This window comes from Polypterus senegalus, chromosome 4 (genome assembly GCF_016835505.1).
Source record: "Polypterus senegalus isolate Bchr_013 chromosome 4, ASM1683550v1, whole genome shotgun sequence".
NCBI lineage: Eukaryota > Metazoa > Chordata > Cladistia > Polypteriformes > Polypteridae > Polypterus > Polypterus senegalus.
The window spans coordinates 122,886,084-122,913,893 of NC_053157.1; the positions used below are offsets into that span (position 1 = coordinate 122,886,084).

The 27,810-nt window shown below is 38.1% G+C and overlaps 1 protein-coding gene and 1 long non-coding RNA gene across 4 annotated transcripts in view; one reads left to right on the forward strand and one right to left on the reverse strand.

Moving 5' to 3' along the window:
• Positions 1-21,882, reverse strand: part of adad1 (adenosine deaminase domain containing 1 (testis-specific)) — a 137,126-nt gene extending 115,244 nt beyond the window's left edge. For all 3 annotated transcript variants that reach the window (XM_039751235.1, XM_039751234.1, XM_039751236.1), the window contains exons 1-2: positions 21,798-21,882; positions 4,870-5,054 (exon numbers count right to left, since the gene is read on the reverse strand). In XM_039751235.1, the coding sequence (XP_039607169.1) occupies positions 4,870-5,044 (175 nt within the window). In that variant the 5' untranslated portion in view covers positions 5,045-5,054; positions 21,798-21,882. The remainder of the gene's footprint in view (positions 1-4,869; positions 5,055-21,797) is intronic.
• A 136-nt stretch (positions 21,883-22,018) lies between these two features.
• On the forward strand, positions 22,019-25,281 carry LOC120528603. Its single transcript, XR_005633557.1, has 3 exons — positions 22,019-22,377; positions 22,507-22,821; positions 25,205-25,281. It is a non-coding gene; the product is annotated as an uncharacterized LOC120528603 (long non-coding RNA).
• The last annotated feature ends 2,529 nt before the right edge of the window (positions 25,282-27,810 follow it).

The window sequence follows — 27,810 nt, forward strand, 5'->3', positions numbered from 1 at the left end:
GCAGAGGTATAAAGTAGTTGTTTCAGTTGCCAAGCTAAGACCTTCTCTGTTAGCTGGTGGTTTTGAGTACCCACTGGGAATGGCTTGCGACCTTGCAGCAAGTATGAAGAAACGTTTATTACATTAGCATGACAGTTTATCCTGGGAAAGCTTTTTTAATAAATATAATAAACATTTTTTTGCACACACGTTCAGTTTGCCACCATTACTATAATAGTACATTCAGCAAAAAAGTGTACCGCTAACATGGGGGTGTGGAAAGTGGATGGAGTCAAAAGAGATGCAGCTGATACGGACGTCATCTTACTTGTCTCAGAATGTCTCAGGTCACTGAATCTGTCTGAGGCATAAAACTCTGCTGACTGCAGCTGGAGTCTGTTGAATTAAATGGGCAGTTACACAGCTGAGGTTACTACCTCCTAGGCTGCAAGATTACCCTGGTCACCTATTATAATGTTTTACAATGGATGAAGGCACACAAGGAGTCTAACCAGAGAGTCACAAGGTGATTCTTAGACCTGTAGCTTTTCAGGTTTACTGTTGTTTATTGCAGAGTTTCTCTCCAAGCTAATGCCGATACTCTTTCTCAGGTTCACAATCTGTCAGTTTCAGATGCCCGACCCGATGGGTTTGGGCTGAGGGGAACCCTGTTTCACACGTGCACATGGAAGAGTTTATGTGCTCTAATAAATGTTTTTCTCCACCTGACCAGAGGTTGGCATTGTACAAAACTCTTTTTCCTCTGTTCCTTTGCAGACCATCCGAAGAACCCGCCTCATAAAAATGTCTCTTCCACTTCCAGTCCCACAGAACCTGCCTCCTATATAGGTCATTTCCACCACTGGTCCCCAAGAATCTGCTTCCTTATGACATCATTTCTGCTTGCAGACCTACCTCTTCCCGACAGTCTGTTATGTCACTGTACCTCAGTTCTGTTTTGGACTCAAGTCTGTAAGAACAGAATATTGGTTTTTTTTTTTTTTGCCTTTTCCCAACCTCATCTTTTCAAATATACAGGGTAGCTATGCCAAACATTTTTCTGTCTCCCTCTGTTTATTTTACAAATTCTAAAACTAAACATCAAAATACTTTTTTCATTTTTATAGATATAAAGTACTTTAATCGGAGTTTGTAACAGAAAAAAAGCATAATAATCAATATGAAGTAGTGAATACATGAAGGTGCTGTATCTACAGTATTTTGCAGTAAGTGATCTAATATATTTGACTGCTTATATCTAGATCAATCCAGAATTACACCTAGAATGTGACTGTAGGCATTAGTTGAAGTAGTTGCAATATGTCATCCATCAATTAAAATGAGTAACAATCACTCCCATGCTTTTCAAATATGTGCCATACTTGCTTTAATTACTTCTCCTCACATTTTACTTGTACCAAGGGGCATGACTTTGATAAATAAAAAAAAAAAAATCTGCTGTGCCAACAAATACAGTGTTTGCTTCATCATTTTAAAATGTATCAGCATTCCACAACTGTGTGTCTGTGATTCTGTGTGGTCATTAACACTAGAATTCCTGAAGTTTACGAAAAAAACTTCTAATCCCTGACCACCTTAAATTCCTTCGCACTTGTTCTATTACCATGTTTTGCGTTGCAAATGAGTCGATCAGCACAAGCAGTGACACATTTGCAACACAAAAGATGCTAACGGAGAGGTGCGAAAGAATTTAAGGTGGCCTGGGATTATGAGTTTTTTTTCTTAGGCTTCAGAGATTCTAGTGTTAAAAGGATAATTTCGATATTTCTCAAGTCAAAGTTATTTTGACACAATCAAGCTATATATTAATTTTGCCACATTAAAATCACATTCTAAAGTGATGTGAATCTTTAAAAAAATAATAACTAGCCTGCTCTTGCATTTTATAATAGAGCTTATAGGTAATGGATTCCACAATAAAGAAAACCTTAAAACTTGCTGAATACATGCATTTTTCAAGTCAAAAATATTAGAGTACTGATCTGCATATTGTGATTATACACATATTGCTAAAAAGTGTATCCATGTTGTTGTAGCCTCCTTAGCATTACATTTTTTGTCAAAAAAACATGCAAAAAGTGTTGCACTGTTTGGCTTGAAAAATGACATTTTTATTACATCTCCTTTTTCTGTAAAACATACAGAATACTAAAGTACAAAGTCAGAAGAGTAGAAAGTATAATGATACAAATAATAATACTGAATAATAATAATACTATGAACAGCATACTGCAAATATGTCACTTTTGGACTCCCAGAATGATTTTAGGTTTCTCAGACTACTTCAATTTCACTGCCTCAAGACAGATTCACTTCGTCATCACTGCTGACGAGATGCGTTTCTTATGAGACACCATTATGAGGCAAGGAGAAGACATGGATACATAGATGCCAGAGTCACACTTGGCACTAACACTGTTGGCACTTTTACAGACCGAGTAAACCTTGGGTCTTATGTTGAGATACATCTATACTGTTGCCCGAATGACACTTGGAACTAACGTTTTAGTACTGTTTTAACAGCCCAATTGATGCTTGGGTCTAATGCTAAGGCTTAGGGTTAAGAAGGTAGAAAAGTATAAGCAAACCACGGTTGTGAGATTCAGCCATTTTTAAAGGGAGACTGGCTATGTGCTTCACTTTGACAACTGTCCCATTTGCCTTTCTCTGTAGCACCCTTTCAACCCCTGGGGTGTTGATTTAATTTGGAAAGTCATTGCCAAGCAGCCTAATTCATATTATTGAATGTTGAATCCCACATGTGAAATGCCCATCCTGGCAACCACAGGGCACAAGTCAGGGTGAACACAAACACAGTCCAGTTTAGCAACTCCAATTCACTTTAGTTTAATTAGGTTAACGTTTAGTACAGATATTTTAACAGAGGCAGAATATCAGTGCAGAACTGTCATTCCTGCCTCACAGTGCCAGGTCCATTGATGAATTTGCATGTTCCCCCCATGCTTTTACATATTGATTGGTATTGGGGTCAGTGAACCTACTCACTCAGTTATTTAATTACCATGTCCTCAGTAACTGAGATTAACCATGCATTAAAAAAATGGTTTGTGGCACTCCAATCTGCTATACTGTACACTCTTCCCTAATTTATTTTCAAAGTTGTATTTTTTAAAATTATTCATGCACAAGACACTACGGAAAAGATGGCTTGGCTCTTTCAAAAATGTCATGCCTTTATTAAAAATATAATGCTGTGTAATCAGTTCAGTTCAGATTTATTATGTGCAAAAATACAATGAAACTCTTATGTGCTCTTTTCACTGTGCTGTCAAGTTGATGTGTATCTTGCTCCGTAAAACAACAACACAGAATGTAACGAGCTGGGTTTGACTTTGGGTTGTCACTGCTCCACCCACGATAGTCACTGCAAACAGACAAATGCACAAGAAACATATCCTTACCTCGAAAAAAAATAGTAACAAGAATCTTTATTACTTTCAGTTTACTTTGTTTTCACAAAAATGCATCAAAAACACAGGTTTGTTTTCTTAAATCAAAACATTTGTTACTTCAAATTGTATGCAATAAGTTAGTTCTAAGGCTTTACTTACAAAGGGACCCAGTACCCATTGGTTCCAGTATAAAAACAGGGGAATGGGCAAGTTATTTTTACAAATCTATAAAACATGCTTGACTTTAGAATGCAGTTTCATGTGGCAAAGTAATATATACATACCATCATTGTGAAGAAATAACTTACTGAAAAAATAAAATACTGACCATAAATACATTTTATTGTGGAATAAACATATAGAAAGGATAATTGTTACTCTTGACTAACCACATTTACAGAGACAAACCACATGGTTTGAAACTTATCTAATTTTTACTTGAAACAACTATAGCTGACAAAGCCTATGTAAAGATGCCTTGTTGTTTACAAGTCTCTGTGTGTTTTCCTTCCATATCCCAAAGATGGGATAATTCAGTAGACACATTTAAAGAGTATATTTCCTTGTTAGTGTTATGTATGATGCTTTTATTATTATTCAGTCGGACATAAATTTCTAAAGCCTCATTTAATTGTAAATTATTAGGGCTGCAACTCACTGCTGATTCGGCATACTGCATTCTCAATGCACATGTGGAACTTAATATTTGTGAACTCAAATCAAAATGAGAAAAACCCGACAATAAACATTTATTATATGTTTTGAATTCAAAAGCAGCAGCAGGATCTCCCGGTTTGTTAAGTTAAATTTCAGGCAAATTTTAAAATAAAATGTGTAATTCTCACAGTGCTGTTTGAAAATTAAAGCCCTGATATATACAGTATTTTGCTATGTCTAAAGGGACTGTAGATTCTAGGTGCAAAAAAACTACAGTGGTATCATGGTATACGTCCGCTTTGGAAGAAGTCCAACTTGGTATACGTCCTGTTTGGACGCGAAAAATATTGCTTGGTATATGACCTTTGTTTACCTCTCTCCTCGAGATAAAGCCATGACTGCCCAAAATTAAGAAATTGATAAGCTTTAGGGTTTTCTTTACTACTTTAAACCACTTGAAATTGTGCACACCACATTTCAAATTAAACAATCATTTTGACATATTTTGCGTGTTTGATAGTTTGAACTGCAACAGTGTTCCCAATATACTAATCAATACAAAATTTAAGAAATGGGAGATACTGTTTTTTAATAACAAAAGTGAACTTGTGAATGCATACTGCACATAATTACTCATGGAGGCAAGAAAACCATTGGTCTACTTTAAAAAAGTACTTAACAGTAACATTTGATGATAAAGTTGATGAATTTCTCTTAATTTACTACCTCTATAACAAACAATAACATGCAAAATAACAGTTTAAGAGAAATCAAATTTAAAATATTTAAAGGCCCATACGTTTGGAATCAACTTCCTCTTCTTTTGATTTCAGGCTTGAGCTATTAGAGTGAAATGAAAATCGAGGTGCCAAGGAAAACTGTCTGAAGCCAAGACGTGGAGCCACATTCATCTTCAGAATCTGGGCAAAGTTTGGCCCTCTTGGACTGTTTGCATTTAGGCTCTGGCTTAGCATTCTTATAAACCTAAGAGGGGGGGAAAAAAAAAATTAATACTCCAAGGCAGATTTTTTAAAATATTCAATTCCGCAGAAAGATCACTTTTGTATACTTAAAAAGTTGCAAAGTACTAATCAGTTCTACATATCTCTTGTAATGTAATGTATATCATTTAGATTAAGAACAAGAATAATACTTTAAATTATTTATACATAAGTAAACAGGAATCTCATTTACCCTAAACATCTTCCTAGATTTTAATTATATATTTCATTCTAAAGCCAAGTATTTCTTGAACAAAAAAACAAATATTAGAATGTTAAAACACACAAAATGCAAGTGTCAAAGCATCAACAACAATTACTCATTAAAAAGATTCAATATGTGGTAACAGTCCTTGTTCTGTTATAAAAAAAATGCAAAAGACCATAAATAAAATTAGTTTTGATGACAAGATATGTCACATGCAAATACACCAATTCTAGTCCTGAACAGCTTTTTTAATTTTTCTGCATTTTGCAAACAAAACCATTAGTATGTACTATATAGTGAAGTTCTATTTTAGGACTGTGCAAGAACACACAAAATTCAAAATTAGTAATACTTAATGACTATCAAACATAAAAACAGCAACATGTTAACATGCATTAACATGACAAAGATAAAAAAAGAAGGAGGGAAGCAATGCAGCACTTCAGCACTTGGGATCACCATGGTCTCGTGTAAATAAGGAGCCATACATGTCGATCAACGTGCACTTCATAGACCTTGATTAAAAACTACACTCAATCTCTAAACTGGGCTTTTACTCCCCGAGTGGCACACAGCAGACTACCTAGATGATGCACTGCATGCTATGATCGATAAATAGAAAAATCAAAGAAACAATCAAAGCCAGAGTTACAACGAATAATACAGAAAATACAATTTCAGCTATAAGACAACTGTCCTGGCCTTGTCTTAATTGCTTTGACCATAATCCTAACATTTTTTTTGACAAGATCACTAAATGCAGCCAACATTAAAAGCTGGAAAGACCGCACCCTTGCTGTGTCTTGCAACAATACAAGTGTGTGTTCACATAGTTGGCAAAACAGGAAAGACCTTGAGGCCACTCAAGTTGAACTTTGCCTGCTGGAGAATTCACTCACGGTAAGCTGTCGGTCAACTGAACTGAAAAAGAAGCAAGTAGTAGAAGGAGTTAAATATAAAAAAAGAATTAAATGATGTGCCTTCTTAGTTGGGACTGGACACCTAATCTAGAGACTTTGTGTCTCCTTCATAGGGTTGTACCACTCTCTAGGGCTCAAATCAAAGATGCTGGAACGTAACCTGGATCAGGTACCAGTCAATAAGTGTGCTTTAGCCGATTACAGGAGGGCACTGGCTCTCACATGGAAAGATATTAAAGCATTACTCAATGAAAGCTACACTGCAGTCCTTTGCTGAGTTGACACCTACATAAAGATGACATTAGGGGTAGACCAAATTAATCCAAGTTATTAAAGCCTGCATGCTCCACAAACTTAAATTTGATATACAACAATAATGCAACACAGGAAATAACATGAATAGTAACACATTTTGGACTGTGCTACCGCAGCAATCATTACGTCAAATTTCAAGAGATTCAGGATAAAATACAGTGGGAGGTAACAGCTCTGTCAGACAGTAAAGATCAGAGTCAAAAATTAGGACATATATGAACCATCACCTCCTGGGAGAAAAATCTCTTGGCAGTCTGCTGGCAAAAGTAAAGAAACCCGTTTCATCCTGGGCATCACTACCAGAGGCCTCATGTATAGAATTCATACCAAAACATGGCGTACAGACAAAAACAGAAATGTGCGTACTCACAAAAAAATCCAGATGCACAAATCTGTGCATATGCCAACTTCCATGTTCTACCATTACATTAATCCTGGTCAGCGTGAAATGTAACGCATGTGCATGCGCCTGCCACCCCACCCTAACTCCTCCCAGAATTACGCCTCTTTAAATATGCAAGTCAATACAAATAGACCCTTAAGTTCAGTGTTGTGTGAAAAGAATGGCAAAAGCACAGGCAAAATAGAAGAATTTCAGCGAATACCAGGTGGAGGCAAGGAAAAATGTACTATTTGTTGGTTTAAGCAGTGGTATAAGCAACAAAAGAAAGTTGATCGAATGACAGAGTGATAGAGAAACTCAAAAGTTCAAGTTCAGAAAGTCGCACAGTACCCGAAATGAAAAAAAGTAGTGGTCAGATATCAAAAGTTTCCACTTTAATCACATAGTTTGTTTATGATGTTCTACTTTAATGAAAAAGTAATCATAAAATCATTTAATTTACTAGTTTCTCAAATCCCATTGTAACTAAAGTAGCATGTTAAATGCTTCGATTCTGTGTGTTCTTCAATGTGCTATGTGTGTGTGAATCACTATGTGCTTCTTAAACAGGCTTTCTCTTACGCCAACAGGACACAGAATACATGCTATTACGGCTCTCTGAACAATTTAAACACTAAGCTGTATACTTGATATTTTCATGATGAATGGAATTAAAGCATGTATTAAAACATGAGGGCACTTTGGTGCAGTGGTAGCGATGAGATGGCGCCCAGTCCAGAGATTGTTCCTGCGCTGTGCATGACCCTTGATGAAATAATTTATTGCAGCAGTAGTGTCTGTTTCAAATGTACTAGCCCTCAATTCCTACCCTTCCTTTTCCTTCTTCAAGTAACCAATAATCACACAAGATTTGTAATATATGTCAAGCCATCTATAAGCTTAGAACACCGATTCTTTACAACTTTTGAGGAACACTGAAATATCTTCGCAGTATGTTTAATTATTCCATCCATCCATCTATCTATCTATCCAGAGTCATGCCAGCCCCAGCAAGCATGCAGTGCGAGGCAGGAACAATCCCTGGACGAGGCGCCAACTCATCGCTACCGCTGTCCACCGTGCCCACATGTTTAATTATTAACAGTATACATAATTTAAATGAAGTAAAAAATGTATCTGTGTAGTATAATAAAAAAAACTTCACAGCATTTTAATTATATCAAGAGCTCCAAGAAGATAGCACTTGGAAATCTAAAATAGACTTAAAAGCCAGTTGTCATAATCTGAAAATACGTGCTCTCTTCTATTGAATCAAGTTCCTTTATTGTTATCGTACAGTACAATGAGATTTAATATGCAAATCCTCCATAAACGTATTTTTCTATAAAATGGTAAAATAATAATACGATTAAAAAACGAAGAAAAATATATAAATACTAGCCAAACCGCGGTGTACCATACGCCGCATAATCAGGCTGGTTTTTTAATGATTTTTAAGCACAGGGAGAAAATTAACATTTAAAAAATCAGTAATGTAATAAAATTAGCAAGAAAAGCAACATTGTAACAATGCACGGAACGAACCAACACACAATCGTCCGTGACTGAAAACTGGTGGACCGTCCTCGCGCCTTCTCCTGCCAGACGGAGGGATGGGGGTGCATGGCGCGGAGTCTGGAACGGGAGGAGAGGAGAAGGACGTCCACTCAGCTCCGTCCGTTATGCTAGTCTGCGGATTTCTCGTTCAGTATGCACTGCCCGCTCATGTGCCCACCTCCAACTCATCACTTGAGTCATCGTCTTTACACAGTCAAGATGTACCTGTGACTGACGTAGAGGTTTCATTGCTCTGTGCGGTTTTGGCTGCTATTCTATATATAATCCACCAAGACACCCGAAAACGGTAGTAGCGAGGTGGGAGTGTACAAAGCTTTGGGATGTAACCAGTGGGAGCGTATGAGTCACACTTAGTGGGAATTCCACAGTTTGCAGCCCGAATGGGGTTCAACGGCTTACCCATGCCGGGTAGACACACGCTGAATGTCATGCATAATTATTTATTGAATGCTAAACACTTCTGGAAAGACACGGTTGTCTAAAATGGGTTGGTGTGAGAATACAACAGTAAGTGAATGAAAAGATGGAACTCTGGAGAGAGCAAAATACAACACAATAGTGAACCCGCAGTATAACAAATGCCGCGTGGCTCAGACGTGCATGTGGACTCTTGGCACAGACAAAAGGGACTAACTGGGTTGTCGGCGAGTTTTTGCGTCGGGGCAAATGGGCAGGCAGTGTGAATGCCTAGAGAGTGAGGGTAGACGGCGGCTGGTGAAAAAGGAAGGCTGGTGGGCAGGGAAACGTCTTCCGTGTTCCTGCAGAAGCATCTAAGTCGCGGTATTGCTGTATGTAGCGTGTAAAACAGTTTGCGATGGTGCACGCGGTCGTGCGTCGTAACCGAAGACTCGGTTTTTAAAGACTGCTTACTTCATTGTGCTTTAACCTTAGTTGTAAAGGATTGTTTTAAAGATCCCATGGGATACCCCTCGCAAACCGTTTCACACGCTGCATATGGCGATTCACCTCCGCGAGAAACATGCCTCTATGAACAGTCAACGTAGCTCGGAGGTGCATGACATGTACATGACGTTAACCTGACCTGCACTGCATGGGGCCTTTATGATTCCGAGTTGGTGGGCGTGGCCCTGCGAGTTGTCGTTGTATCCAATGGTCTAGGAGTTGGGGGGCGTGGCTCCTTTCTGCGTGCGCCATTGGTGTCTCACTTGTCGACTGCTTAGTGAATCCATGCCCCTTCCGGCGTGCTTTCCATGGTTGTCTTGCCTTAATGAATCTATACTAATAAAAGGCAAAGCCCTCACTCACTGAATGACTAACTGAATGACTCACTAATTTTCCAACTTCTCGTGTAGGTAGAAGGCTGAAATTTGGCAGGCTCATTCCTTACAGCTTACTTACAAAAGTTGGACAGGTTTCATTTCGAAATTCTACGCATAATGGTTATAACTGGAACCTATTTTCGTCCATATACTGTAATAGACTGCAGCTCGATGCCCGTGGGAGGCGGGGTTGCATGTTGCATCATCACGCCTCCCACGTAATTGAGTGCCTACCCATATAAGGTAAATATTCACAGGTCAATGATTGTGCTTAGCATATTCATAAGTAAAAACATCTGAATCACAAACTGTTATTTAATAAGTATTCATGGACAAAATATAATTAAGTATGGGGCAGCTGTTCACATTGGTATATTTGGCGGTGACCTTTCCTGTGTACACTGCTTCTGTCGAGTGGACATTTTCAGCCCAAAAGCGAATTAAAACTTATGTCAGAAATACGACTGGGCAAGTTCGACTTTCAGCATTCGGTTCGATGGCTATTGAAAGGGACTTTTTGATGGAACTGAAGCGCACGGATCGTCTGTACGACAGAGTAATTGAACTGTTTTTGAGGAAAGAGAGGAGGATGGATTTTGTTTACAAATATTCAGAATTTTTGGTGAGTAAAATGTTGTGATTTTCCTAAATAATATTGCAAGTTCATGAGTTATTATTGATGTTTTTTATGTGTGTTGTGGCTGTGGCTGCAGTAGAAAGGAACTTGCTCACCCCTGGTTTATCTATTCAATAAAGGCATTTATTGTGGCTACAGGAGTTCTCTCTATATATAATCCCGATCTACATACTGTCAAATAAACAAACCACACGCCGTGGCGCAACACAAGAGGCTTTGCCTCTAGTGCTGACGACCGAGGTTAGATTCCTGAGAGGGGGTGCAGTGAGTGTGTATGTCTGATGAGCCCAGAATTAGGGCGAAACACGTGCCCCGTACTCTTTGCATTATTTGACAGTAAAACTATTTTAATATAGATCTATACTAATAAAAGGCAAAGCCCTCACTGACTGACTGACTAATTCTCCAACTTCCCGTGTAGGAAGAAGGCTGAAATTTGGCAGGCTCATTCCTTACAGCTTACTTACAAAAGTTAAGCAGGTTTCATTTCAAAATTTTACATGTAACGGTCATAACGGTTGACAATGTCCGCAATGTTGAACTTTCTTATTTATGGCCCCATCTTCATGAAATTTGGTAGATGGCTTCCCTGCGCTAACCGAAACCGATGTACGTACTTATTTTGGTGGTATGACACCCGTCGGCCGCCATATTGAACTTTTCAACGGTCTTTGTTACTTATGGGCCCATCTTCAAGAAATTTGGTATGTGGGTTTCAACACTAACCGAATCCTACTTACGTACATATATACGTCCAGAGCCTGCAGCTCGGTCACCGTGTGAGGTGGCGTTGGGTGCCCCATCCCAACGCCTCTCAAGTGGTTGGCTGCCTGCCTATATAAGACCGTCCGTCGCTCCGGTCTCTACATTCCCTTCCTTGCTTCGCCACGGGATTCATGTCTCCCTGCTGATAACTACAGCCTTTTTATTTAATCCACGGCTTCTCCCCTGTTTTATTGTTTGTTTATTATGATTATAGTTATTGTGTAGGTATTTTAGACTTACTTTACATTGTTCAGGTACCCATTTCCTTTATCATTCCCACCGTACCCCCATTAACATGTCTATCGAGGTGATCACCATCGATTAAAGAACTGTCACTTACCGAGTGGTTTCCATGCCTGGAGATGGCACCTGCCTTTTCCATTCTCTTTGTTACATATTGCACGGCCATATCAGGCTCACTCTTGATATCCGGAGGAACATTGCGGCTTATGTATTCAATGACTGGGACAGGTTCAAGGTGTGGACTGATGATGGTACAGGATATAATTATACTACACAGGAGCAGTATAAGAGTGAAATGCTTAAGCCCTTCACCTATGGTTCTGCATGCGAGTTGATGACTGCCGCTGAATTGTTCGGTTGTCGCTTTCAAGTGTACCGAAATGGCCAAATATTTTACACCTTTCGACATCCGCCAATGCCTCTTAAACATCTTAGATTCACAGGTAACAATTTCAGTAGTGGACACTTTGATATTTATGAATGTTTAAACTCTCAAAAGCTAGATGCGAAGTTATCGATGAAACCGGTTGTATGCTTACAACGCTTGGCAGATGCCGAATGTCACTTCAACACAAGTCCTGCAAATACTAACGTAATTGAAACAAACCATGAAACTCAAACCGATTATGACAGCAGCAATCCAAGCTGTGAGATTTGAGGCAAGATTGCTTTTCACATGGCCAACTGTATGTTGCATGCTCAAGAGAAAGCTCAGCGAACAGCTTGGTCATATTACAACCAGAGGGCTGAACTGACAACGTGGCACACAAATAATTATTGGTATATTTTCCCTCAGTTTACAAAGATTTACTTTTCTTCTTAATAAAAATTTTAAGGCAGTACTTCGCCGCTGCGAAGTGCAGGTATTTTGTTAGTATTGTATTTCATATATCTAAAATATATCTATACTAATAAAAGGCAAAGCCCTCACTGACTGACTGACTCATCACTAATTCTCCAAGTTCCCATGTAGGTAGAAGGCTGAAATTTGGCAGGCTCATTCCTTACAGCTTACTTACAAAAGTTGGGCAGGTTTCATTTCGAAATTCTACGCGTAATGGTCATAACCGAAAGCTATTTTTCTCCATATACTGTAATGGAGTTGAGCTGGATGCACCAAGCAGTTATGGGAATAATGTCTTTTTTTCTGTTTAAGAATATTTTCATCTTGATTTCCATTCCTTTTCCAGCTGCTCTAATTGTTTAATCCATTATTTACTAATTAGTGGGTCTGACACTGAAGTAGTTGCAGGCTTTGATTATTCCGTGTTGTTTGCTGCTCTGCTCATTTTTAATTGCCATTATAAGATACAACAAAGGGGAAAAACTGCACAGAGAAAGGGCAAAATATAACGAAATCAACAAAAAAAAGAGTTCAGCATTTAAATCTATAGCAAAAGCAGAAGTATTTATAAATCTATACTAATAAAAGGCAAAGCCCTCACTCACTCACTCATCACTAATTCTCCAACTTCCCGTGTAGGTAGAAGGCTGAAATTTGGCAGGCTCATTCCTTACAGCTTACTTAAAAAAGTTGGGCAGGTTTCATTTCGAAATTCTACGCGTAATGGTCATAACTGAAAGCTATTTTTCTCCATATACTGTAATGGAGTTGAGCTAGATGGCCGTGGGGGCGGAGTTTCATGTGACATCATCACGCCGCCCACGTAATCACGTGAACTGAATATCAACGCAGTACGTAGAAAACCAGGAAGAGCTCAAAAAAGCACTGAACAAAACATGCATTATATAATTGAGAAGGCAGCGAAACAATAAGAAGCGAGCGACTGACATATACAACCATATTCATGAGTGCTGCTACTTCGGAAACAAACCACGGTGTAACCCTAAAGTTTAAATTAAGTTCATAGACAGGCTGCCATTGGCATTTATAATTTAGTGCCTGCCCATATAAGGCTGTCTGTCAGCGGCAATCCAATAGAAACACTGCCTTTTAAATATTCATGGGTGAAGGACTGTGCTTATGTAGAGGAAGATGAGATGGTCAGGGTGGTGTTTGGCACAAACTCAGCAAAACTGCGAGAGAAACTTTTAAGTGCCTGGTCTTAGCTGACATTACATACAGCCGTGGACATCACACGAGATGGCACCAGCACAGCTGGGAACCTTCGATGCAAGAACACCAAGCGGCTCACGTGAACTGACCACTGTATATATAGATAGATAGATAGATATGACAACACTCACATCAATGACAAAACAATTACATTAACAATCATCTTGAAACATTTGAAAAATAATGTCTTTTCTTTTTCATAACTTCTTTAACACACTACTTCTCCGCTGTGAAGCGCAGGTATTCTGCTAGTATCTCTCTCCCTTATATATATATATATATAAAAATACAATACACACACATAGTGCGTACGGAAAGTATTCAGACCCCCTTCAATTTTTCATTGTTATATTGCAGCCATTTGCTAAAATCATTTAAATTATTTTTTTTCCTCATTATTGTACACACAGCAGCCCATATTGACAGACAAAAAAAAGAATTTTTGAAATTGTTGCAGATTTATTAAAAAAGAAAAACTGAAATATCACATGGTCCTAAGTATTCAGACCATTTGTTCTGCCACTCATATATTTAATTCAGGTGCTTTCCATTTCTTCTGATCATCCTTGAGATCACCTTCATTTGAGTCCAGCTGTGTTTGATTATACTGATTGGACTTGATTAGGAAAGCCACACACCTGTCTATGCAAGACCTTACAGCTTACAATGCATGTCAGAGCAAATGAGAATCATGAGGTCAAAGGAACTGCCTGAAGAGCTCAGAGACAGAATTGTGGCAAGGCACAGATCTGGCCAAGGTTACAAAAAAATTTCTGCTGCACTTAAGGTTCCCAAGAGCACAGTGGCCTCCATAATCCTTAAATGGAAGACGTTTGGGACGACCAGAACCCTTCCTAGAGCTGCCCGTCCGGCCAAGCTGAGCTACCGGGGGAGAAGAGCCTTGGTGAGAGAGGTAAAGAAGAACCCGAAGATCACTTTGGCTGAGCTCCAGAGATGCAGTCAGGAGATGGGAGAAAGTTGTAGAAAAAGTCAACCATCACTGCAGCCCTCCACCAGTCAGGGCTTTATGGCAGAGTGGCCTGTCGGAAGCCTCTCCTCAGTGCAAGACACATGACAGCACGCATGGAGTTTGCTAAGAGACACCAGAAGGACTCCGAGATGGTGAGAAATAAGATTCTCTGGTCTGATGAGACCAAGATAGAACTTTTTGGCCTTAATTCTAAGCGGTATGTGTGGAGACAACCAGGCACTGCTCATCACTTGTCCAATACAGTCCCCACAGTGAAGCATGTCGGTGGCAGCATCATGGTGTGGGGTTGTTTTTCAGCTGCAGGGACAGGACGACTGGTTGCAATTGAGGGAAAGATGAATGCGGCCAAGTACAGGGATATCCTGGACAAAAACCTTCTCCAGAGTGCTAAGGACCTCAGACTGGGCTGAAGGTTTACCTTCCAACAAGACAATGACCCTAAGCACACAGCTAAAATATCGAAGGAGTGGCTTCACAACAACTCTGTGACTGTTCTTGAATGGCCCAGCCAGAGCCCTGACTGAAACCCAATTGAGCATCTCTGGAGAGACCTAAAAATGGCTGTCCACCAACGTTTACCATCCAACCTGACAGAACTGGCGAGGATCTGCAAGGAGGAATGGCAGAGGATCCCCAAATCCAGGTGTGAAAAACTTGTTGCATCTTTCCCAAGAAGACTCATGGCTGTATTAGCTCAAAAGGGTGCTTCTACTAAATACTTAGGACCATGTGATATTTCAGTTTTTCTTTTTTAATAAATCTGCAACAATTTCAAAAATTCTTTTTTTTTGTCTGTCAATATGGGGGGCTGTGTGTACATTAATGAAAGAAAAAATTAATTTAAATGATTTTAGCAAATGGCTGCAATATAATAAAGAGTGAAACATTGAGGGGGGGGGTCTGAATACTTTCTGTACCCACTGTATATAGTTCATCCGGAAAGTATTCACAGCGCATCACTTTTTCCACATTTTGTTATGTTACAGCCTTATTCCAAAATGGATTAAATTCATTTTTTTCCTCAGAATTCCACACATTCCCCATAATGACAACGTGAAAAAAGTTTACTTGAGGTTTTTGTAAATTTATTCAAAACAAAAAAAACTGAGAAATCACATGTACATAAGTATTCACAGCCTTTGCTCAATACTTTGTCGCTGCACCTTTGGCAGCAATTACAGCCTCATGTCTTTTTGAATACGATGCCACAAGCTTGGCACAACTATACATGGCCAGTTTTGCCCATTCCTCTTTGCAGCACCTCTCAAGCTCCATCAGGTTGGATGGGAAGTGTCGGTGCACAGCCATTTTAAGATCTCTCCTGAGATGTTCAATCGGATCCAAGTCTGGGCTCTGGCTGGGCCACTCAATGACATTCTCAGAGTTGTCCTGAAGCCACTCCTTTGATATCTTGCTGTGTGCTTAGGGTCGTTGTCCTGTTGAAAGATGAACCGTCGCCCCAGTCTGAGGTGAAGAGCGCTCTGGAGCAGGTTTTCATCCAGGATGTCTCTGTACATTGCTGCAGTCATCTTTCCCTTTATCCTGATTAGTCTCCCAGCTCCTGCCGCTGAAAAACATCCCCACAGCATGATGCTGCCACCACCATGCTTCACTGTAGCGATGGTATTGGCCTGGTGATGAGCTGTGCCTGGTTTCCTCTAAACGCGAAGCCTGGCATTTACACCAAAGAGTTTAATCTTTGTCTCATCAGACCAGAGAATTTTGCTTCTCATGGTGTCAGAGTCCTTCAGGTGCCTTTTGGCAAACTCCAGGAGGGCTGCCATGTGCCTTTTACTAAGGAGTGGCTTCCGTCTGGCCACTATACCATACAGGCCTGATTGATGGATTGCTGCAGAGATGGTTGTCCTTCTGGATGGTTCTCCTCTCTCCACAGAGGACCTCTGGAGCTCTGACAGAGTGACCATCGGTTTTTGGTCACCTCCCTGACTAATTCCCTTCTCCCCCGATCACTCAGTTTAAATGGCTGGCCAGCTGTAGGAAGAGTCTTGGTGGTTTCGAACTTCTTCCACTTATGGATGATGGAGGCCACTGTAGTCATTGGGACCTTTAAAGCAGCAGAAATTTTACTGTAACCTTCCCCAGATTTGTGCCTCGAGACAATCCTGTCTCGGAGGTCTACAGACAATTCCTTTGACTTCATGCTTGGTTTGTGCTCTAACATGAACTGTCAACTGTGGGACCTTATATAGACAAGTGTGTGCCTTTCCAAATCATGTCCAATCAACTGAATTTACCACAGGTGGACTCCAATTAAGCTGCAGAAACATCTCAAGCATGATCAAGGGAAAGAGGATGCACCTGAGCTCAGTTTTGAGCTTCATGGCAAAGGCTGTGAATACTTATGTACATGTGCTTTCTCAATTTTTTTATTTTTAATAAATTTGCAAAACCTCAAGTAAACGTTTTTCACGTTGTCATTATGGGGTGTTGTGTGTAGAATTCTGAGGAAAAAAATGAATTTAATCCATTTTGGAATAAGGCTGTAACATAACAAAATGTAAAAAAAGTGTTGCGCTGTGAATACTTTCCAGATGCACTGTATATATATCATATACATACACACACATATATATACACATATAAAGTTGGGGTCTGATATTATGATTGATTTTTCGTGTTAAGACCCAATATATACACAAGTATATATGGTGTATATATATTGTGAACACGCTAAACACAGTCGCTCCTCCAAAACCCCCTCTTAAACAGTTTTTTTGTCTCCTCTTTGCTTGATCAGCTGCAGGCTGAACATTTAAAAACCTGCACACAGTTATCCTTTTGTCTCACTGCACCTCTCTTCCCCCAGACATCCTCTGCTCGTGTTGGGGCTCCTGTGGTGCACCCCTTTGAGGGGAAATATTTTCTGTTCTTTTGAATGAGAGATGGAGCTGTGCCCTCCGGGTTGTCATGGAGCACGGATCACTCCTGAAAGAGACTAATGTTTGTTTGAAGTGCTTGAATAAAGTTTTTTGCCTCTGGAATTTCCCCGAGTGAATCTGTGTAACTTTGTGACCCATCCATCCATTTTCCAACCCGCTGAATCCGAACACAGGGTCACAGGGGTCTGCTGGAGCCAATATATATACACATACACACAGTAAGACATTTGTTTCGCAAACTACACCCACCGCTTTTGTTATCCTCTTATATAGTTGCCCCTCTGGGCATTCCCCTTGTTTTTCTATCGTGGTTAGAACCAGTCTGCACTCTGCTCTCAATACAGTAATAGACACCTTTATATGCAATCTTCAGTTTATTGGCTATTTATCACAAGGAATAATCTTCATTCAGTTAAACAAAAAAAAAACCCAATGGACTGATACTTGAGAAGTGGTTTCATGTTTGTCACTTTTCAACCCAGAACTGAACCAGTGTCTTGTAACACAAGCGAACAGGACATCATGTTTCAGTGGTGCTAACGCAGTTTATAAAGTTTTCTCTAATAACTAATTAGCATTAACACATGACTGATTAAGGATACACTAAGGGTGTTTACCATTAGTACACTTAAATTGCTGCTAAAAGTGGGACTTTGCAGCCATATGTGACTTAAGTTCAAAATCAGTAAATTTTAAGCAGTAATAGCTACTACTACACCTACTAGTAATGGCTTGGCTATATTTTACAATCAAATCAATCATGAAAATTTCTAGGTTGACCTAAAGTTTTGACTGGTATTGTACATTGGCTTAAATTACAGAGGAGTCAGAGTCAAAGATTTTGTGTACCACCTTTTTCGCAAAGGCTGTAACATGTTATAGATGTTTGCAAGATAAATGCATAAATATTTACATTTTGGGAAGTGTTTTAGATGCCAATATAAAATTAGTTGCTTTAATGTGCAAAATATGCTTTATGGATAAATGTTGTGCTACAAAGGGCTCATAATGATCCGGTAGTAAAACACTAAATGCCTGTAAACATACTGTATGTACTATGAAAATACTGAATACTATTATTCTGTAGAATTTCTGATCCACCTTATGTTTTTTCTCCAACACTAAACATTTAAATGTTTTAATGAATTGGTCTACACATGTTAAATTTGATGGCTACAAAGACAATACAAGTGGTTTGTCCTTTAACTAAAAGTTACTAATTACATACAGAAATCATTTTACTGATCTAAACAGTACAGTCTATACTTCTGCTAATCATTCAGTCATTAAAAATAGATCAGATCAGCAGTCACTAATTTAACTTGATTTTTTTTTTTTACTACAGTAATATTAATTGTGCATTGCATATGAAATGAAATACTGTATAACACTGTTAGCTTACTGTGCCTTATCAAGTCTGCTAAAATAAATTGTATATTTTTGGCAAAAGTAAAGGCAGCAAGGACTGCATGTAGGCCCCCATGATCTGTAAATCTGCCTCTATTGCCAAGTATTATTGAGACCAAAGCTGTGTCCAGATGTCCAAAAGTTATAACAACATGTGTCACCATTTAAAAAAATGTTCCCCTTCAGTGCATAACGTACAAGAGAGAGGCATTTCGCACATATGCAATTTCATAAATTTTATTAAGGTACACTAGTAGGTTTGGAGCATTTCAAAGTAATTTTCTGTAAATGAATATGGGTGCAAGCAAAGTTCTCGGCCTCATCTTCTAAGCAATGCATTCATTTCTCCAACTGCAGCCAAAAGCTCCCCACAGAGAATTGCAATGGCAAGAGCACACAGTCTGCTTGTTGTGCTAATACAGCTCCCAAGAACTGGTCACATTTAAGGTTGCAGAGAACAGCTGCATCGTCTCACAAGTGATTTTACATTGCATCCACACATACTCAGCAGCTGAGCATATATTTCAGTAACAAATGAGAAAATAATTACGTGCATATGTTAAGCAATAATTAACAATCCCTTCTGTTAAAGAAAAATTTCAGCTCCACATGCCAACATACTTGTTAACCTTATTCAGTACTTTCATGTATTTGAGAGAGTGACACAACCATAAGAATCTGAGATGTGAAAATTTGCATGTACTGGTTATGCATGAACTGCACATATTGTACTTAGCCTAATGTCAAGAAAATTAAAAAGAATCAGAATATCTTTGTCATTGTAACAAATACAACGAAATTAGGTGCAGTCTCTGCAGTGTCAAAATATGAATAAACATAATTACAAAAATATAAGAAAGGATAAGAACAAATAAGGTAGAACACAAACATTCAACATAAGACCTTACTTACACATGAAACACTATTGCACAAAATGTCATCTATTGCACTGCTGCTTTGAAGGCGATTAGGTGGCCTTCAGTGCCCTAATAGCAACAGGACAGAAACTGTTATTCAGTCAATTAGTCTTTGTTTTGATGGTCCAATATCTTTTGCCTAATGGCAACAGTTGGAACACGTCATGAGCCTTTTGCTGTTTGGGAATTAATGTCTTTTTATTGTGTATCCTATTGTACTTTATTGGAAAAAATGTAAGCTTTTCTTTTCTCCCCACCCATATCTTTCCCATTTTAAAATGATTGGTTTATATTTCAGGAGAGGTCATTCACAGGACCCCCCACTAACTATTGATGGTGTAACTGTGGAAAGCACGAGTAGCACCAAGCTCCTGGGTACATCTCAGAGGACCTCTCCTGGTCAGATAACACCACATCACTGGCAAAGAAAGCGCAAACTCTCTTCTACTTTCTATGCAAACTCGGGAGAGCACAAGTTCTACCCCCCCTATCTACCCCCTTTCTATCGGGGCACAATCGAGAGCATCTTCACTAACTGTATCCCTGTATGGTATGGAGGCTTCACTGCCTTCTGTAGGAAGTCCCTGCAACGCATAGTGGATGTGGCCAGTAAGATCATTGGTGCCCCACTGCCCTCCCTCAAAGACATTTTTCACATCAGTAGAGCCATCAGCACTGCTGGTGACTCCTCCCATCCCTTTCACTCCCTTTTTAGCCTCCTCCCCTCAGGGAAAAGGTACCAGAGCCTGTGGGCCTGCTCCACAAGACTGTGGAACAGCTTCATCCACCAAGTTGTCAGGATGCTGAACGATGTCCACTACCTTCCCCCCTTGCCCCTGGACAGTAACAAGAGTCACTATCTACCAAGTACCCTACCTCTGCTTGAATTATACAAGGACTCAATATTACATCTGTTGTTGTCTTTTTGTACATCTCATAAACTACTCTATAAACGCACCTTCTCTCTTTTTTTTTTTTACTGTAATTGGCTTTTGCACTAATGAGCATTCCTATGTGGTTTTAAATGTGCTATATAAATAAACTGACATTGACTATTGCATATTGTACACAGGTTTACATTACAAGTTCTAATGGTATTTATCTTATATGTTATACTTTTTATATTTTATTGTACTACAAACTTGAGAAAAAAAAAACAGTATTTCGATTCTCCTCTATGCTCTGCACATAGTGAATTGACAATAAAAGGCTATTTGATTTGATTAATGGTAACTACACACACTACAATGTCAACTGGTATTTAGCAATAACTTGGATTACTAGCCTACTATGCATTTGATAGGAGTGTACTGATAATCACAATTTGAAATTTAAATTACCACAAAGTATATACGATTTGATTTATTGTTGTGTATGTGTCATCAATATGCTTTTTGATTAAAAAATATTGCACTGCAATTATATATTGCTTATGCCTCGCAAACTACGGAATGAATATTTTTGATTAGATGTACTAATTTCGGTTACTTCTAAAGTAACTAACTTTTCTTGAGTAATTTTTTTTCCCCAAAGCATACGTTTTACTTTTACTTGAGTAAATTTTGCCCAATGAATTGTACTTCTACTCGAGCACAATGTTTTTAATACTTCTTCCACCTCTGTCTAGACGTTACTTTAAACGGAGTCCTTCAAAAATAATACAGAGACACAGATGGAAACTTTTAACAGGTACATCTCGCACTAACATTACAACTTTTCTATTTTAGTTTCCCCCACACAAAGACCCACATGTGCAACGAATACATTACAAAGTCGTGTGGTTGAATGATACCTGCGACTCCTTCAAAACATGGCTTGATATTACTATTATTGAAAGGTGAATAAAATTAACCGACTGAAAGGCTTGTTCTCGTCAAAATTGATCAGATGTTTGTTAAAGTAATCAAACCTAAGTGAAACGTCCAATGACAAAAGTGAAATCATGAATCGACAGTATACTTTCGTTACAAAGGTGGCCAAACGAACTGTACACTTCAACGTGGAGCACATGAGAGCACCATACAAATATCATTTTTGGCAAAAACAAGCTTCAGCAATGTTAACAAAATACATACATGATATATTCAAGAAAAAACATTTACTTACCTGATAATACAGTACAAAAAACGATAAGAGCATTTACTCTATCTAAAAACAAACGACTTGCTTCTACTACCACTAACACACGCAAGTCAACACAAATGAGACTGACGCAGCTTTATAGTCACGTGCCTTTTGCCGCCGTTGGGGGCGGCCCTCGGGCCGGAAGAATTCGTAGATGAGTTTGGAGAATAACAGTAATACGGAAGCGTATTAGAAGCCCCAGTAGCGAAAATGTGAATCCAGATTGTGTTTGCGTATTTATATGCTTTTACCAAAACCCGTGTACCCAGCTCCAGTTTCAACATCACCCGACTGCAGAGTTAAGAAGATCGTTCGCAGAACGCAGATACAAACATACTGTAGTATCACGTAACACCCTAAAGCAGTCTGCGCATTATACTAACGATTGTTTTAAAGAGTTATTTGAAGGATAAGTAAAGTAGTTGTTGCATTCGTTCAAGTTTTTTTTTTTTACATTTGTAGCATCAGTTGCGTTTTTTAGTTAAGCACAGGAGCACATTGATATTACATCTTTTAACAAACTACGTATTTGATGCCGATAAATAAAACAATCTAAACCAAAGTGAGTACAACTCGAACAGAAGAATTGAATAAACAGACGGCAGTTTATTAGATATGAACGGAACAGTCAACTTTTTAACACTTGCATTTTTTAAGACACCAGTTATTAAATTATTCATTTCTTTTTCAGAAAACTCTGATTGTAATTCATTTACTCGGGAAGGACCATTAGTCTCGGATGAGAAGCCAACTCTGAGTGAGGGCCAGTTTCACTGAACGGGGATGATCAGACCTTTTAGAATCTTCTGGCGGGCTCGCCTATAGAAATCAGGGATGTAAAGAGATAACCAGGAATGTCATTACAATACACACGGGGAAAATGGCGTACAGACCACAAAGAGAATCGAGCGTCCTAGTAGAAACCTTTTTCTCACTGAAATAACAAGAAATTCGTGTGGCATGATTATCTCTACATCGAGTTAACCTATAGCAACTGTTATGAAAGGTAAGTAATCATCTTGCATTCTTCTTAATAATTAGATCACTTGTTTTAATGCTGCTTAGAATACATCAACCTTAATTTTTTTTAAACCGTGATATGTGCTGGTATTCTGTTAGAAATCACTTAAAATTACAATATTCTTATTTTACTAGATGATCATTCATCATTGCAAATATGACTATGATGAGTACCCAGATATTGAAAGTACGACTTATTTCTCACTTGTGCCCCGCCCCTTTCTTAATTAGTAGCCAGTTATTGTCAGTAATTGAACACACGTATTTTGCCTTATGGACTTTTTAAGATTTAGAGCCCATCATTTTGTTTTGTTCCTTAACCAGCTTCTAAAAAATAATGAGATTCAAAGTGAGGATCTGAATTTGATTTCCCTGCTAATAAACTAATTAATATCTGTGAGTTTCAATGTCTTAACTAATAAGGACTGTGAAAAAAACAGTCTCTTTTATCAATGAAGTAACATTAATATCATGTTGCTTTAACCACATCTGATTAACTGAAGTTTTAATTGCAATCTATTTGTCTCTTGATATTAGTTCTCCTTCATAAAATCCCCCAGATGTACCTTCTGAAAGTTTTATTTTTGAAAAGTGAACTTGTAGCATCAAAACCTTAAACAAAGCATTATTTTTAGACTGTCAATCCAATAATACCAAGCTAATTAGTTAAATACAGTGTCATCAGTGCTGACATACTAGGTAGAGGAGTAAATCATATCCAGAAGAGAGAAGGTAAATTCTTTAATTTCCTGTTTACTTTTGTGTTGAAACAGGTGAATTATACAACTGGGTTAGTTTAGGCATCATGCACCTAATAGGTATGTCAGATATATAGATGTTTCTTGCCATCACAACACTTGGTGGAGGCACAAAAAAGGCAAAATATTATTTATTTTGATTTCACCTCTTGTGTCGGAAATTTTCTTTTCAGTAACAGGCACTGATTACCATTCTAATGTCCTTTATTACAACAAGCCTGACGGAGTCCCAGATAAGAGCAGGCCAGTCCTCTGTGCCAGATTAAGTAAGGTTGGCAGAGCTTTCACTTCATAAAATCAAGACAGTTTCCATAACACAGTTAAGAAATGAATTGGTTTTCACAATAGCATAATCCTTAACAAACTCCCAGGGTGCCACTAGAAAGTTTGGACCCCATGCAAGGAAATCATCTTAGGGCCCCACCCAGACCAGAACTAACCAACCCTAAACTCTATATAACCCCCTAACCACTGAAAGCTTTTTATAACTTTGCCTATGTGAGATGGTATTGACCTATTTGAGTTCCATACATACTAGTGGTGTCAAATTAGCAAAAAAAATAGGTTTGGATATTCAAATGAAAAATAAGTAAATATATTGAAAATTGGGTTAAGGATTCTAGGTGTTATTTTTTTTTTAATGTTATTTTTATGGTACCAGCAGCAACATGAGGAACAGAAACTGGCAGGAAAAGTTAATGGTGATACTTGGGCACGTGTTATATTTAAATAAAAGAGCTACCAAAATCCTGTGTATGTGCACTCTATAAAAGAGAAGCCTCTACACAGTTGTCTTCAGTCTAGAACTGAAAACTAAGCAAGCGTGAAAATCAGCCATGAGAAGGAGCTGAAGTCCTTAGGCGTCGCACCACATTCCTTTATCATACTTGGATTTTTTTTTGTTTTCATTTTGCTCATAGTGTGCCAGCAAAGCATGAGGAACGTATGACTCTGTATGTTGTGTGGATGTTGCAGCCTTCAGATGTATGGGGTGCTTGAAAACCCCTTTCTCTGTGCGTACTAAGTGATGTGATCAATGAGAAATATGGGCATTACTGTCTATAACACACATGAACCCCAGACAAAATCATCTAGGATTGCTTAAACAAAATAAACACAGTCACTAGCTTATTTTCCCCAGCTAAATGGCTGTTTGCTCCTTGAGACCAGAAAATCTTTTTTGTATGTAAATTTAGGCAGTAACTCAATTGATTAAGATGTGTTTCTGCCTAATACTGTAATTTAATATACTACATGTTGCACAATAGTGATCTTTAAATGTCTAATCCTCATTTAGCAAACATTTTCAAATCCACTTAAATTCTTTAAAAATAATTTGAATGTTTACAGGAAAGTTTTAGAATATGGAGTAAACTTTTGAAGTGAAAAATGTGGTTTTCTTAAAAGTGTAGCTGATGTAAAGTAGGCAGATTGTGTGGCCCCTGATTTGAAGTTTACAGCACTGAAAGCCATTTTGGTGCTGCAAGTAGAGCCAGCAGAAAATGAAGAACAGCCAGAATTAAACTAAATGGCACATTTGGGTCCTTTACAGTGCAGGAAAGTTGTAATAAAAGTGGCCTGAATATTTTTAATTACGCCTCATTGTTACAGGCTTTACATGTCACACCAGCAGCAACTTTAAGATGGAGACATGTTGGTGGAGGTAGCTAAACTGAACTGAAGAGGCTCTTTTGAGGTGAGTATTTTAAAGCATTATAACAATATAAGGAAAAATCAAAGTTATGCCATTTATTTTCCATTTTCAATAATAACACCTTAGCATAGAACACCAGTCAGGAATCCCAGGTTTAGGTGTGAATTGGATCAAAATGATTTTTACTAAAGAAGATAGTTAACTATGAAGAATTACGAAAAGACTAATTGTGGAAGTGAAGTGAAAGACCAGATATACGGAATGCCGCAGCATTTCATAGCATGTGTGCAATATCACAATGGCAAATTTGTTGCTAAGTAAAATAAGCAACTGTTCTTTTACAACTGAATATCAAACTTGACCTTCAAATCCTGTTTCAGATAAATTAGAATTGTATTCAATGAGTGCAATTTAATCTGATAGCCCTAATGTTTGCTATCCGATATAAGGAAAGAACAATTTTTTTTTTAGGCAGGTGAATAATGTCAAAATTATTACAACAGAAATGGCACATTCCATGTAGATTACTTAATAATAAGCAGCTCAGCTTCTCTAAATTGGCTTCTAATGAGATTTTTTTATCTTTAGTTTCTGGGTAATATTGATTAATTCTGTAAACCAGTTCATTATCATTAATGAATTGACCTTTCTTTGATAAACTGTTGCCCTCTCTTCACTTTCAAGCTTTTCTTGCTGTTCTTTCCTTTTCTGGAACCTGGAATTTGATTTCAACATTTCAATTAAGCAATACAAAGATGCATCTAATGTTGGCTAAGCTAAGCAAGGGGGTGGACCGATGGTGTGATGGAGGTTTGTCTGGTGTGAAATGCCAGGTAGATTGAGTATAGATTGCTATTTTTAGGAAAAACCATTAATTTCTAAATCATATGCAAGTTATGCTTTAAATGTATTTTCAAAAACGGGCCAATATAAAGTAATGAAAATATGTTCCAAACCGGGCCCTTGGAATTGTCCTAACTCCCCAGCCCATTATGGTGCCCTTGCACACCATATATTTTTGTAGGTCTAAAGGTAAGATAAAGTCTTTGGCTAACATTTTATCATTAAATAGGAACTTCTTATCGATACTGCTGCAGTTAATGTGATCTCTTCCTCCCCATTTTAAATGTGCTGAAAGCAAATGGTCCAGGAAAGGCAAACTTGGAAACACTTCACAGACTTGCACAGAAAGTTTTCCTAACACCTTTGTTCTGTATTTCAGCTCTTGGTATTGCATTAGTGATTTGGGTTCTTCTAATAATACATTATGAAACCATCTCCATGTTCTTTATACTAGTAATTGCTTTCACATATGATGTTTATCCTAGCTGCATTAGACAGGAAAAGTTTCAGAGCTCTGTGCTCCAGGACTAAATTGAATAGAATAGATGTTTGTACCATGTGCAAGATTCTGTTATTGCTGATGAAAGTGATTATTTTGTACAGGCATTGCCCATCTCTCATTTAAATTCAATACAGTCTAATTTTTATTTAAATACTAGTAGGTCTGAACTTAGTTTAACACACTTTCTGTTCTAAATGGTTTCTCTTTCTGGTAGTTTGATAATCTAAATTTTAGTAGTTGTGACTTTTTTGTAGCTAATGTGATTTGTAATGAGCTGTAGCTTGTTGGATTACCATAACTTTCACTGGTTGCTTCAGGTACTGTACTTATACTTGTATCAAATAATTTTGGGAAATTATCTGTTTGTTCATCCAAATGTACATTTGATTTAGTCTGCTACATATATGTACGGGAAAACGTGATTTGGCACATTATTTTACAGTTCTTTGTAAGTTATTTCTTCCCAAGTGTTGATGCAGATAAACAGCGAGTTAAACTCGATTCACAAGCCAAGAGCTGAGTGCCATTTCATCTTTAATTTTCCAAAGACATAGATGAATGAGTGTGAAACTGTACAGAAATGAAAATATAGAAATTCAACTTAACAGTTATCTAATTCACATTCTGCTTACTCCACAGCAATAGTACCAAACGAATAAACGTCTGATGCAACACATCTAATAAAATAGAACAATTATGTGATAGTACAAACTTTAAAATTAATTACAACAGTAATATTTTAGCGGTATGGATTGCCAAAACAAACAGGTAAAAAATACAGCCAATGATTTTTGGGGCTACAACAGTAAAATTCATAAAGATATTTATCTTGCAACAAATCTAGTTGTCTTAACACAGCACCTTTTTATACCTTTTTTGCGACAACATAACTACAGATTGTGTACATAGCTACACATTTTGACTATCCACTAGATGGCAGCTCAAGTGTCTGAGACACTGCAGGATGGATCAGTGCTTCCTATACTCCCCTGTGGCTGCAGGTTTGCCTAATTTCCAATCCGCTTCTGTTTTTAATTGGACTCCTGGACTAATTAAGTGAACTGTTATTTCCTAGGTTCTGTGTTTTGGGAACAATATAGAAATGATATTGTTTGGGGAAAAAAAAAATATATATATATATATATATATATATATATATATATATATATATATATATCACTAAGCCCGACAAGTAAGACACCTATGGCGCACGCAGGA